We start from the raw sequence: 13030 nt of genomic DNA on the forward strand, positions 1-13030 counted from the left end.
CCCCGCCAGGTTGGAATGGCTGCGGCCACCCTGTGAGTGTCAACAGAACACATGCTACGTCTAGAGACCAGAAGGGCTGATGTCACCAGCCCCCAAGCCGCCCACCAGGGCCAGGGATGCCACCCTTCCCACTGAGTCCAGTTGGCCTCTGGTCCTAGAGGAGGGTGAAGCGAGTCATGGACGCCCTGGGCATGCTGATGCTTTGGCATCTTTCAGGCATTAGGTAGTAAGTCAGCACTGTATTGGAGAGGAGGCTGGGCCCCATGCTGGGGTGGAGTGAAGGGGGCGTCCCCTGGGGGCAGAGGTCAACTTCTCTTCGATGGCCCTGGTAGTGAGCTCTAGCCCCAAATTCACATTCTCCATCCTGCAAAACAAAACTGTTCCACCTCCCCTCACCTGCCTTCTCCAAAGGCGATTTGGGGGAAGATCGCTTGATACTAAAGCAGGCCCCTTAAGGGTCTCACTCTCCCACCACCCCCCAAGGCAATTTACCAAACCCTTCCTAGCCTCCAGCTTCATTGAGAGCTCCCCCGAGAGGAGGAGGTGAAACACTAGTCTCCCATCCCAGGCCCTTCCCAGCGCTGTTTAGGCGCCCCAGAGAGCTACTCGGCTGGCTGACCCTTCTTTCCACTTTGGGTGACAGGGGTGTTTGGCTCAGTGGGGGTGAAAGCCAAGAGGTCCCAGGATGAAAGCAGAAGCCCCCCCCCCGACCCACCCTGTTGTGCATGTGTAAAGGAGTAGTCAGGGGAGGCTTCCCGGAAGAGGTACCACTTGAATTGAATCTCAGAGAATAGCCCACCCAAGAGGGTTGAGAAGAGAGACAGTCCAGCCAGAGGCTAGAAGATGCGCAAATGCTGGCATAGCGATGAGAAGCTGTGTGATGGGGGCACGGGCAGGCGTCAGCGAGGAAGGGAGAAGGGGAAAGTGGTTTGGTTCCTGAAACAAACATGGGAGGGGGTGTGAAGAAAAGTGGGGCTGGAGGGCAGTGGAGAGCTTTGTAGACTAAACTAAGGAACTTGCACTTTGCTCTGAGAAGGCAGTAAGGATTTATAAACACGGGAGTGACAGGGTTGGATTGATCCTTCCGAGAAACCCCTCTGAATGCTGTGTGGACTGCAGGCTGGTCACGGGACAGGGGGCGCTTGGGAGCTGGACTGCCTGGGTTGGACTCCAATTCTCCACAGGTTAGCTGTGAAGCTTAACCTCTCTGTGACTCAGTTCCTTCCTCCGAAATGGGGTGATAGTAACACCCTCCTTGGATAAGGTGGAAATGAGAATTCAGCGAGTTAATGCACAAAAGGCACTTAGAGCGCAGCCTGCTGCTCCAAGGTCCACAGGAGCTCATAGCTGTTGGCTCATCGCGATTGTTCCTATATTGCCAAGACGGGGAAGGCAGGAAGGACCCAACGCCTCTCTGCTCCTCTCCTCTGACACCCGGGCATGTCTCTGGGGCCGTATCCCATGACTGTCACAACCTGCTGCCAGAGAATATTGGTCAAACACTTATCTATGTCAACCACGCACCAGACGTGCTCTGTGCACATCCATGAACCCACTTCTTCCTCATGACAACCCCCCCCGCTAGGTCCTGTTATCATCGCCTACATTTGGCAGCTGAACCCACCTGAGGTAAGGAGGGTAGATGCACCTGGAACCCAGATGGCCTGGCTTCGCAGTCTGTGCCCCCGAGCTTTGCCGGGGCTGTCTCCGTGCGCCGCGCTCGGGAAGGCGCCGTGGGGAGAGAGGCCTCCTTCTGGGCATGCCCTCCCCACGCCCCTCCGCTCCTCTGATTCCACACGTGTCCCCAGCTCAGCCCCGTCAGGAGTCATGACTTAGATGAGGGGCTTCTCAAATCACAGAGTTGCCAGGCCGCCACCCCAGACTCTCCTTGGCCTATACTCCCCAAAACAGCTCCAAAGACAGTTCGGGTGCATATCGCGTGTTTGGCAACCACTGGGGCATAAAGCACAGGTATTTTCGAATAAGACAGACGGCGGTGTACCACCCGCTGTCCAAGTGTGTGGGAGAGAAACCCTGGATTTGGAATGCTTCTGATTTCCATGGTGTAAATACTCCCCCCGCAGCTGGTATCAGGCGACCAGTGTGAGGTGACTGGAGGCAGGAAGAAGTGCCAGTGCTAACAGTTAGCTCCCACAGGCCAGCGCGAGCCAGCTCCAACACCCCACTGAAACAGGCCTGGGTACAAATTTTGCTCTGCCTTTTTTGAGCTTTATGACCTCAGGCAGGTCACTTCATGCCCCTGACCCTGTTTCCTCATCTGTAGAAGGAACACACTGTCAGGATGGGGTGGTATCCTCCATGTGCAGGGCTGAGGGCAGTACCCACACTCCACTCCCCACTGAGACTGGGGCAGGCACCCTCTGGCCCACTCAGTGAGACCCCCTCATCTGCTGATGACCCCACCTCCTGCTCCCACCCAGCCCCTTCCCCATCCCAAGTCCTGGCCTAGAATGAGCATCCTAGTTGTTTAGGTAAAGCTAGGACTAAATTTTCTTGCCTGGGGTTCAAGTCTGCTCCAGATCTCTCCCCAACATCCTACTCCCTAAACTTTCAAAGAGGAAGCCAGCACCATGCATTCCAGAAGGAGCCCATTTTGAGTGTGCAGCAGGAGTAGGAAGAATTTAGCATCAATCGGGAATATGTGAGAGACCAAAGGAAGCCAGCACCATGCGGAAGAGCTGCTCCGTGGGCTCATCATTCCTCGAGCCGCCATCGAGTTCACGGAAGCTTGGACTATTATGGGCTGGGTCTTTTAGTCCCAATGACTGCAGCCGTGCAGAGAACAGTACAGCCCATGGGCTGTCCTGCCTCTCTCCCAGCACAGGATGGAGCATATGAGTTGAGGGACCCAGGAAAAAGGATGGACCAGAGGCTGGGACAGAAGACAGCTTGATGAGGGTAGAGCATAGAAAAGAATAGACAGTTGACCAGGAGGACCTTAGGACTCAGTTTCCCAAACCACTAGTAGGAAGGGGCCAATCTAGATCATCATGTTTTCCCAAAAAGTAAAAAAGTGACTCATGCAAATATCGGATGAACATGTGTCAAAGACGTATTCAGTTCGTTAACAAGGGAGCAATAGGATGGTACCGCTGGCTCAGAGAGCTTTGGAGGGATTGAATTTTTATTGGGAGGGAAAAACACCGAATAAGACTGCTCAGTTAGTTACAAAATGGATTAATGTCCTGCAAGGGTAATAAGCCACCACAGTGGGTTTTATCTTTTCAACGGGCAACAATCTCCAAGTTTACCCAGAGTCTGGGCTTCAACCAGTAGCTGATGGTGAAGTCAGACCTGGGCGTGTTCTCCCAGAGACTCACACAGTGCAGGGCAGGCCTGGTAAGGGACGCTTCCGTACTACATTCAACAGAGATGCTGCTCTCCTTCTGCCTCATTTGCAAGCTTGGGAGTTTTTTGTTTTGTTTTGTTTTTTAAAGATCTTATTTATTTATTTGACAGAGAGATAGCAAGAGCAGGAACACAAGCAGGGGGAGTGGGAGAGGTAGAAGCAGGCTTCCCGATGAGCAGGGAGCCCAATGTGGGGCTTAATCCCAGGATTCTGTGATCATGACCTGAGCTGAAGGCAGATGTCCAACGACTGAGCCACACAGGCGCCCCATTGGGGAGTTTTTCTTAACAGGAGGGAGCTCTGCTCTGCTCCTCCTAGGCTACCACCCCCTACCTCTTCAACGCTGCCACTTCTTCCTAGCTTAGCACCTGGCTTCTCCCTCCATGCACACACCCCGCCCAATCCCTCTCTGCCTCCTTGCCCTACCAGCTCCCCTTGCCCCAGAGCTGGAGCTGCAGAGGGGCTGGTGATGTCAGAGGTGAGGGGAGAGAAGAAGGCAATGGTATTCCTTGAGTTCCAAGCAGAAAGACTATTTTTTTTATTGAATTATAATTGACCTACAGTATTATGTTCATTTCAGGGGTACAAGATAGCCAATCAGCATTTTTATACATTACAAAATGATCCCCACAAAAGCTTTGGTTATCTGTCACCATACAAAGTGATTACCGAGCGGTTGACTGCGTTCTCTATGCCCATTACATCCCCATGACTGACTTATTTTATAACTGGAAGTTTGTACCTCTTAATCCCCTTGACCTATCTTGCCCATCCCCCCACCCCTCTCCCTTCTGGCATCCACCAGTTTGTTCTCTGTATTTATGAGTTTGTTTTGTTTTTTTAGATTCTATATATAAGTGAAATCCTACGGTATTTGTCTTTGTCTGACTTCACTTAGCATAATGTCTTCTGGGTCTATCCACAGTGTTACAAAATGGCAGGATGTCCTTCTCTCTTATGGCTGAGTTACATTCCTTTGTATGTATACACTGCATCTTCTTTATCCGTTCATCTAGCGATAGACACTTGGGCTGCTTCCATATCTTCTCTTGTAAACAATGCTGTAGTGAACATAGGAGTGCACCTTTGTTTTCAAATTAGTTTTTCTGTTTTCTTCAAATAAATACCCAGAAGTGGAATTGCGAGATCATAGGGTAGTTCTATTTTTAATTCTTTGAGGAGACTCCGTACTGTCTTCCAGAGCGGCTACACCGGTTTGCATTCCCACCACCAGCATGCAAGGGTTCCTTCTCCACATCCTCGCCAACACTTGTGATGTCTTTTTGATTTTAGCCATTCTGACAGGTGGGAGGTGATTGCTTCTTGTGGTTTTGATTGGCATTTCCTTGATGATGAGGGATGCTGAGTATCTTTTCAAGTACTTCTCCCTTTCAGCCTATTCATTTTGTTGATAGTTTCCTTCACTGTGCAAAAGCTAGAAAAAAATATTTTAAAATAGTCTTTTGGGGGCGGGGGATACAACAACTCCCTTCAGCTTCCCTTGGAGATGCCCAGGCCCAGTGCTCTTTGTCCTCCCAAAGTGGGCACCCCCATCATTGGAAATGACCATTATGACCGTTATCAAGATCGTCTGATGTTCTGGGCCAGGCCTTTCGTGTGAACCGCTGCACCGGTCCTATAATGGAGGCAAGAGCCCCATTTTGTAGACGAAGAATCCAGCTGAGCCACATGCAGGAGGTCCAGCGGCAAGTCGATGAGGTCAGCCACCAGGTGGAGGGCGTTCCAGCTGATCCCTGTCTGGTGCTCCTGTGGGTACTTTACCACTACCGCCGAGCCTCACCTCGTGCAGGGCAGGGCTCTGCAGGGAGTTGCCACCTTGGGTTCCTGGTGCTCAGAGAAGGGCATGTGGGGCAGTGGTGGCCCAGGTGAGGGGTGGCTGGAGTTTACAGCAGGCCACACCTTTATTTACTTGAGCCTCTTTCTGTCAAGGATCTGTATGCGTTAGACCTGGAGCCCTACCGCTACTCAGGGGTGAACCTGACGGGGTTCCGGATCCTCAACGTGGACAACCCGCACGTCTCAGCCATCGTGGAGAAGTGGTCCATGGAGCGGCTGCAGGCAGCTCCCCGGGCAGAGTCCGGCCTGTTGGACGGCGTGATGATGGTATCCCAACCAGGCGGGCCAAATCCAGGGGCACCCCTTCCTCGGCAGCCCCCCTTCCCTCTTCTGTCCTCTCTTCCCTACTTCCTCCCTATCTCTTTCTTCCCTCCCACCACTTCCCTTCCTAAGACCTGCTCTGGATCAGCCAGACCTTAGGCTGGGCCCTGAGAACACAAGGAATCAGACACAGCCCCACCCCCACCCCCAAAGGAGGCTTGTAAACAGGTTGTTACAGAGTCTGGGGGTAAGGACCCGTGGGTCCTGGGCACGGAGGACTTTGAGCTGTAACCAGCTGGAGCCTAGGGAGGCAGGAAAGGAGAAGGTGGGACAGGGCCTAGGAGAACAGGAGCGATGGGTTGAGGAAGGAGGGCCTAGAAGGAGAAGGTCTGAACTGCAGAGAGGGTGGGAGCTGGGTGTCTGCTGAACAGCAGGAGTGCCCAAGCCCGGCCTTCATGGAGGGCATGGACAGGGTCACCCTGGGCCTTTCCCTTGTCAGGACCCCATATGCCTGGTGGGGGAGGGGCAGCAGCTTGGGCTCAGGACCCTCAGGGCTAGGGAGCTGCTCTCAGGCCCTGCGCCCTTCCCTCCAGACTGACGCGGCCTTGCTGTACGACGCCGTCCACATCGTGTCCGTGTGCTACCAGAGGGCCCCGCAGATGACCGTGAACTCCCTGCAGTGCCATCGGCACAAGGCCTGGCGCTTTGGCGGCCGCTTCATGAACTTCATCAAGGAGGTGAGTATTCCCCTGCCATCACCCCCCAGGGCCTCCTCCCTGGGGGTCTTCAGTGCTGCAGAGCAAAGGCACGGGTGTGGGAGGCAGGCAGAATCGATTTCCAGTCCACACGAATCTGGGCACATGGGTTCACATCTCTGAGCTTCCGTTTCCTTGGGTGAAAATGGGCTGGACGGGACCCATCTCACAAGGCGATTGAGAGGGCTATGGCCCTGGAGCCTAGGAGGTTCTCTGTGGGCGGTCCGAGTTGTCAGCAGGACCTGCGTGGGCTTTCCAGTGCGGCAGATGAGGGTCTCTGCCCCTGGCTGTGTGACCTTGGGCAAGCTGGAGAACCTTGCTGAGCCTTGGCTGCCTCATCTGCAAAATGGGGTCCAAAGCATGCCCCCTGAGAGGGTTGCCAGGCAGCTGAGACGAGACCCCTGGGTGGAAAGGGCTCAGGGCAATGGCGGGGCAGTGGAGGCTGGTCGGATAATCAGCCCTCCGAACTCCTCTTCACATCCCGGGTCCTCTGGGCCCTGGCTCTGCTGGCTCCGAGGTGGTTGTGGAGTTCCATCCGTGGGGCTGATTCAGAGGAAACAGGAACAGAAATCTGTCCTGCTGCGAGATGGCCATTGACACTCACAGTGCCAGCCGATAATTCTGAAGGACTCTCCATCATCCTTGTCCTTGTAAGCTGCGGACGGCTCTTCACTGCTCCCATTTTACAGGCTGGGGAAGCTAAGGCCAGGGCCAAGCATACTGGCAACACCGGGATGAGCTATGCGACTTTGGGTGAGAGGATTAACATTTTGATTCTCAGTTTCCTTGACTGTAAAATGGGCATAAAGAGTACCTGCCTCAGTGTTGTTGAGAAGACGGTGTGCAAACTACACGGAGCATCTCACCCAGGATGTGGGCAGAGTCAAATCCTAGTAAATGGTGAATGAAGAAGGCTCGGGGAGAAGATCGGGGCAGGGTTATCCTGGGTCGGAGGGAGAGACCATGTCCAGGCGACTCCAGGTGCCGTCGAGAGAAGCCCTCCAGGAGGGTTGTAGAATGATCTCTCCGTGGCAACCACACTGGCCCAAGGTGAGGCAGGCTACCTTGAGCGTTCAGTTATTCAGCAGCTAGTTGTGGGCCTGCTGGGCACCAGGCCCTGGGATCCAGTGGGGCTGAGATGGACGAGCCCCTGCGTTCACCAAGCTCACAGCCCAGGGAGGGAGCAGACATGAATCGAGTCCTCGCATTCAGGGATGTAATCCCACGTGCAAAGGAAGGCAGCTCCAGGGGGGTATATAGCAAAGAGACCCACCGCCTTACATGCAGCAGCCAGGGTGGCTTTCCCCAAGGGCTGACGTCCCCCCTTGCTGCTTGGGAAGGGCGCTAAAAGGAATGGGGATGGGACACGGTCTGTAGAGTTCGACGCTCGTGCCCGTGGAGCTCGTCTCTGCCTCTCCCAGCTATGTGGCTTCACACGTGTTCCTAGACAGCCCCGAGCATCCGTGTCCTCACCTGGCAAACACCCTCTTGCCATCGTGGTGAGGGAGGCATGAAGTCCTTGGCACCAGCTCCCCTCACGCCCAGAAGGGGCTCCATCCGGTGCCAGTGGTGTTGGCAGAAGAGGACCGTGATGGTCCCTTCTCATCCAGCCCCTCAAAACTGCAGAGGAAGGCTGATTGTCCAGTGCCCTGAGCAGGCCTGGTTAGCCTGGGAGATCACCCGCTTGTCTCCTGGGAGCACTGAGGCCTGACTCCTAGCCCCTGGTGCCTCCTTCCTGGGCAGGCCTCTGACGGAGGGGCCAGAGGCCCTTCTGAGGGGATCAGTGACCCAAGCCACAACCCCGGGCCCCTTAGGAGCCACACAAAAATGCCTTTGAAGCTTCACCTATTTTATTTATTTTTTTTATTTTATTTTTTTAAAGATTTTATTTATTTATTTGACAGAGAGAGACACAGCGAGAGAGGGGACACAAGCAGGGGGAGTGAGAGAGGGAGAAGCAGGCTTCCCACTGAGCAGGGAGCCCGATACGGGGCTCGATCCCAGGACCCTGGGATCCTGACCTGAGCCGAAGGCAGACGCTTAACGACTGAGCCACCCAGGCGCCCCTGAAGCTTCACCTATTTTTTAGCTGTGTGACCTTCGACAAGCTGCTGAACCTCTCTGCGCCTCTGGTCTGCCTCTATACTCTGGAGATTTTCCTAGGGCTGTTGCAGGATGAAGCGAGTTAGGGTGTGTGTGAGCACTGAGGCCAGAGCTGAGCGCAGAGCAGATGCCCAACAGAGGGGTACCGTTATGTTGTCTCTGTCGTCACGACTGCCATCACTGTGGCTTCTTGTTCCCTGGTGGGTTTCCAGCTAACGAGTATCCCTGGGCCACATAGCTTCGGGGACCCTCACCCTGCTTACCCCTCACCCCTTGGAATTTTTGAGGCTCAGTCTGCAGCCTGAGGGGAGCAGGTTTGTCACTGCCCACACCAGAGGAAGGGGCCCCTTTCTCCCTCTCGGGGCTGACCGGCCCGCTTTGGTGTACCTCCTCTTTCCCGGCCGCCGGCCCAGTGAGTGGCCCTCAGCACTCACGCTCTTTACAGCACCCCTTCAGGGACATCTTCGTGACACCTGCACCTTAGGGCGGTGGACATGGAGGCCCAGAGCAGCCATGTGGCTTGCCCTGCCTCATCTGCAAAATGCAGCTGCCCGAGCCTGGGACCCAAGTGCCCTGCTTGAGCCCAGCACACCGTCTTCCCTCAGACCATTTCCGAGTTGCCCGTCTCCCCCATCTGACTGCGTGACAGTAAATCATTTAAAGACTTGGCATTTCCGAGAGGAGCTGGAAAATACCAGGCCGGAGTTCAGAGCGTGTGAAGCATCTTTCATTTAGCGAGTCTGGAGCGGTGGCTGGAAGGGGCGGGCAGGCCGGGAAATGTCACAGGGAGGGGCTGTCCCCGGCTCCCTGCCCTGCCCTGGCCCTGCCCACCCACCCGGGGCCCACAGGCAGTCCGGGCCCCTGCTGGCATTTGCTTCCTCTATAGCTGACAAGGGGGAAGGCTTGGCTCCGAATGAAGGCTTGAAGGCATCTGCTGTGATTTCCCCTGGGGGCCAGGAGAGAGCCTGAGGGTACAGAGGAGGGGGAGCTGGCCAGAGCTGAGCCTTTCTGTGAAGCCATAAACAGTGGTCTTCACCTTCTCTGATCTTTTCATCTCTCTCCGCAACCCCGTTTCCGGCCCCCTGGGCTCTAGAAGCCTCTCCCACAGAACTTGGTCGTGGTGAGGCCAAGCTCTTCAGCTCTGTTCCTGCAGACCGGGCTTCGGCCCTGCACCACCATGATATGGGATTTGTATATGGCTCAGCCCCTCTTTGAGCCTCGATGTCTATGACCCTAACATGGGGGCAACAGTGACACCCACCTGGCAGGATTGTCATGAGACAAAATCAGTGCATTCAGGGAAGGAGGTTAGCCTTCTATGACAGGATTTCTACTGAGGCCTCGGGCCCTGGCCCAAGTGACCAGCCCTAGTCCAAGGGAGCTCCATGGAAGGAAGCAACAAAGGAGTAATAATAATATAGACCACTTAGTCGGGGTGGTGTAGGCCAGGCACTTGCTAAACACTTTTTACATCCTTTTTAACACTTTTTTAACACTGAGGAAACAGGTCATTTTCCCCTTCCCGAAGCTCGGAGAGGTTAGATGATCACTTTCTGTCCAACTCCTTTTAACAGCCTCCCGGACCCCTTCCAGGCCTCACCCCTCTGCCTGAGTTAGTCTACCTAGCTGCTCCCCCCTGCACACGTCCCACGATGCCTTAGAGCTGCCCAAGTGTTTGGAGAGCCCCTCGGGTGTCACTGTGGCCTCCAGGGATCCATGATCCCATGAACTTGGGTGCCACACTGTGAGCGTAAGCATGAGTGTCAGTGGCGTTGGGCCAGGGAGAGGCCCCGGAACCTTTTTCAGAACCTCCAGGGGATCCTGACCCCAGTGTGGCAAAGCAACGACCGCGATATTCAGGCCTCCCCCCTCCACATGCTCTGGCGCCCCCTTCACCAACCCTGTCAGCCCGCAGCTCCCCCTGGTTCCCAAGGACTCCAGGTTTATTCTCCCAGACTCAGAAAGCTGGTGGCATTGGGGCGTTCACCTGGGTGCCCACGGCCTCCTACCTCCACGGAGGAGGGAGAGAAAGGGCATAGCTCTAGCCCAGGTGCTGGGACCCTGGGACCCGAGCGGCAGGGTGGGCTCTCATCCACTTGGTGAGCTTGGGGGATGTGCTGGCCCCAGGGGGGCCTGCCTCCTTGTCTGTGAAATGGGGATGGCGACCTCACCTGGCCCCCCCCCCGCCAGGGCGGCAGGTTACATGCTCGGAGCAGTGGGAAGTATTTCGTAGGTATCCTCTGGGCCCCCAGGAAGGGTATCTTCTAGAAAGGAGTTGGCAAATCTTTTCTGCCACAGGCGGGAGAGTGACTATTTAGGCTTTGTGGGCCAGATGGTCTCTTTGTAACTATTCAGGCCCGCAGGCACTGGGCCAGAGAAGCCAAAGACGCTAAGTAAACACATGGGTGTGACCGCGTTCTCATCCACTGTTCACAGAAACAGGCCGCAGGGGAGTTGGGGCCGCCAGCCGTGGATTGCCCATCCCTGATCTGGAAGAGTGGGACTCTTCTCAGCTCGGGTCCGGGGTATTCTCTGAACCCCGGCCTTTCTGTGCTAGCCATGTTAATGGCAATAAAAGATCACAAAAGCTGGCATTTGTTCAGGGCTCGGATATGTACCGTGCACCATCCTAAGTATTTTATGGGATTTATCTCATTCCACCCTCGTGGCATTTTGGTACTATTACAAATTCCATTTTGTAGAGGAGGAACCTGAGACAGAGAGGTGAAGTCTGTCTTCCCCCAGGTGGCACAGCTAACTGCGGTTGGACCCGGGCCTTCTGACCCCCGCGTTCTTAACCATGACCCCGTGGGGCCGGGGCCGGCGGCGGCGGTGGGGTAGCTTCTCTGTCTCCTCCGGCTCTCCTCCAAGTGTCTGGTCTTCCAGCCGGGGCTGGCTTGGCCCCTTGGCTTTTCCGCCTCCGCGCAGGTCTCGCCTGCCCCAGGCTGCCCGCCTGCCTCCTTGCCCCTCTCTGGGGACCCGCCACGGGCTCCCCCGCCTCATGGCTTCAAGGCAGGGGCTCAGTTGAGTGCATCTGAGATCGATGTTGTACACGAGAAGGTGCAAATGTAATGCTGGCTAAAGAGCATAATAGAATTTATGGAAATCGCTGGCTCGCACCACAGCCTGTGCAATGATGGAGGTGATTATTAATTAATCATAGTCTTGGGGGAACAGTATCAGTGCAAAGAGTAATTAAAATGAAGCATTGTACACTTGTACCGAATGATGATTTATGAGCCCGAGGAATTGCCGCTCTGCCCTCTCCCTTCCGGCAGGCTCAATGGGAAGGATTAACTGGACGGATTGTTTTCAACAAAACCAGTGGCTTACGGACAGATTTTGATCTGGACATCATCAGCCTGAAGGAGGACGGCCTGGAGAAGGTACGTGGGCTCAGGAGAGGGAGGGACAAGACCTCGGGGGCTTGACATGCCCTGGCATGGCCTGTGCCTTGGTCCTTTGGAGAACATGAAGGCGTGGTCGGGCTGGAGGGGTGCAGAACCCAGTGGCCTGGCCGTGGCCGACACCCAAACTGTCACTGTGAGCAAGGGCCACCGGAGATGCTTAACCTGGAAAAAGTAATGAAAGGCTCAGGGGTCAGAAAGACAGACCTGACTTTGGGTAACAGAAACTTCCAACAACGAGGGGGTGCCTACCTGGGAAGTAATGAGCTCACTGTCACTGGAGGCATTTAAGCAAAGATTAAGCAACATGGTTGCTTGTCTGGGAACTGGAGTTGGTTCTTATCCTTGGAGAGAGGTTGAAGCGCATGGATTCTGAATTCCCCCCTCTTGGTTTCTAAGTCCTCAGTGATTCCAGGGGGTTTGGATGAGGATAGCAGACCCTTTGGGGGCTGGGGCCTCCATCTGGCCACCAGCAAATGTTTGTAATGGGGCCAGTTCTGCTCTCTGGGAACAGTCCACATACTCTGTCGAGTCAGGCTGCTGGGCTGAGGAGATTCAACATTAGCCCCTAATTCTGGACATCCTTGGGGCCTTTGGGCCAGGGGCTTGGCCCCCCGCTCTCGCACCAGGGCATCTGTCCCGGCCAGGGAATGGGGTGTACGAAGTGCAGGGAGCAAAAGCCCGGAGAAGGAGGGGCTGGCCCTGAGGTCTCTGGGCCTTCAGGATGCCCTGATTACTCTCCTGTCCACCCCTGTCTACCCTGGGTCAGGCCTCTACCTTGGATGATTTTAGCACCCAGCCCTGGCTGCTTCACCTCCACTCCTGAGCCTCCGGCCATCCTGAGTGTATACACACACACATACACACACGCATGCACGCACACACACATGCATACACACATGCATGCATGCATGCAAAGCTTCCCAACGCACAGCCCTACCCCGCTCCGCTGGTGCCCATGGTCCCCCAGCACCGAGTGAAGCTCCGGCCTCTCACCTGAGCCTTTATGGCTCTCCAAGAAATAACCCAGCCTGCCTTTCCAGACCCAGCCTCCATGGCCCCCAAAACATTCCCCACGGCCCAGCCATGCCCACTCCCTCGAGCCCTCCTTTGCCCACGTGGTCACCCTGGTTGTAGGAGTGGCCTCTGGCTCCCGGGTTTGCTCCCTCAGGCACACACTTGGCTCTGGCTGGGTTGTACCTTGTGGCCAAGTTGACTCCATTCACTTCTGAGTTTCCCCACAGACTCCCGGGGGCCCCCGGGCAGGGGTGTCCAGG

At 55.4% G+C, this 13030-nt stretch overlaps 1 protein-coding gene across 1 annotated transcript in view; it reads left to right on the top strand.

Annotated features, from left to right (window-relative positions):
- The window catches only part of GRIK3 (glutamate ionotropic receptor kainate type subunit 3), a 220924-nt gene that overhangs the window by 153256 nt on the left and 54638 nt on the right, over positions 1-13030 (top strand). The window contains exons 6-8 of the mRNA XM_045898073.2: positions 5321-5494; positions 6082-6225; positions 11625-11732. Of these exons, the coding sequence (XP_045754029.1) occupies positions 5321-5494; positions 6082-6225; positions 11625-11732 (426 nt within the window). The remainder of the gene's footprint in view (positions 1-5320; positions 5495-6081; positions 6226-11624; positions 11733-13030) is intronic.

Source organism: Mirounga angustirostris, unplaced genomic scaffold, assembly GCF_029215605.1.
Source record: "Mirounga angustirostris isolate CCGP_5_RB_7025 unplaced genomic scaffold, mMirAng1.0.hap1 SCAF_4, whole genome shotgun sequence".
Taxonomy (NCBI): Eukaryota; Metazoa; Chordata; class Mammalia; order Carnivora; family Phocidae; genus Mirounga; species Mirounga angustirostris.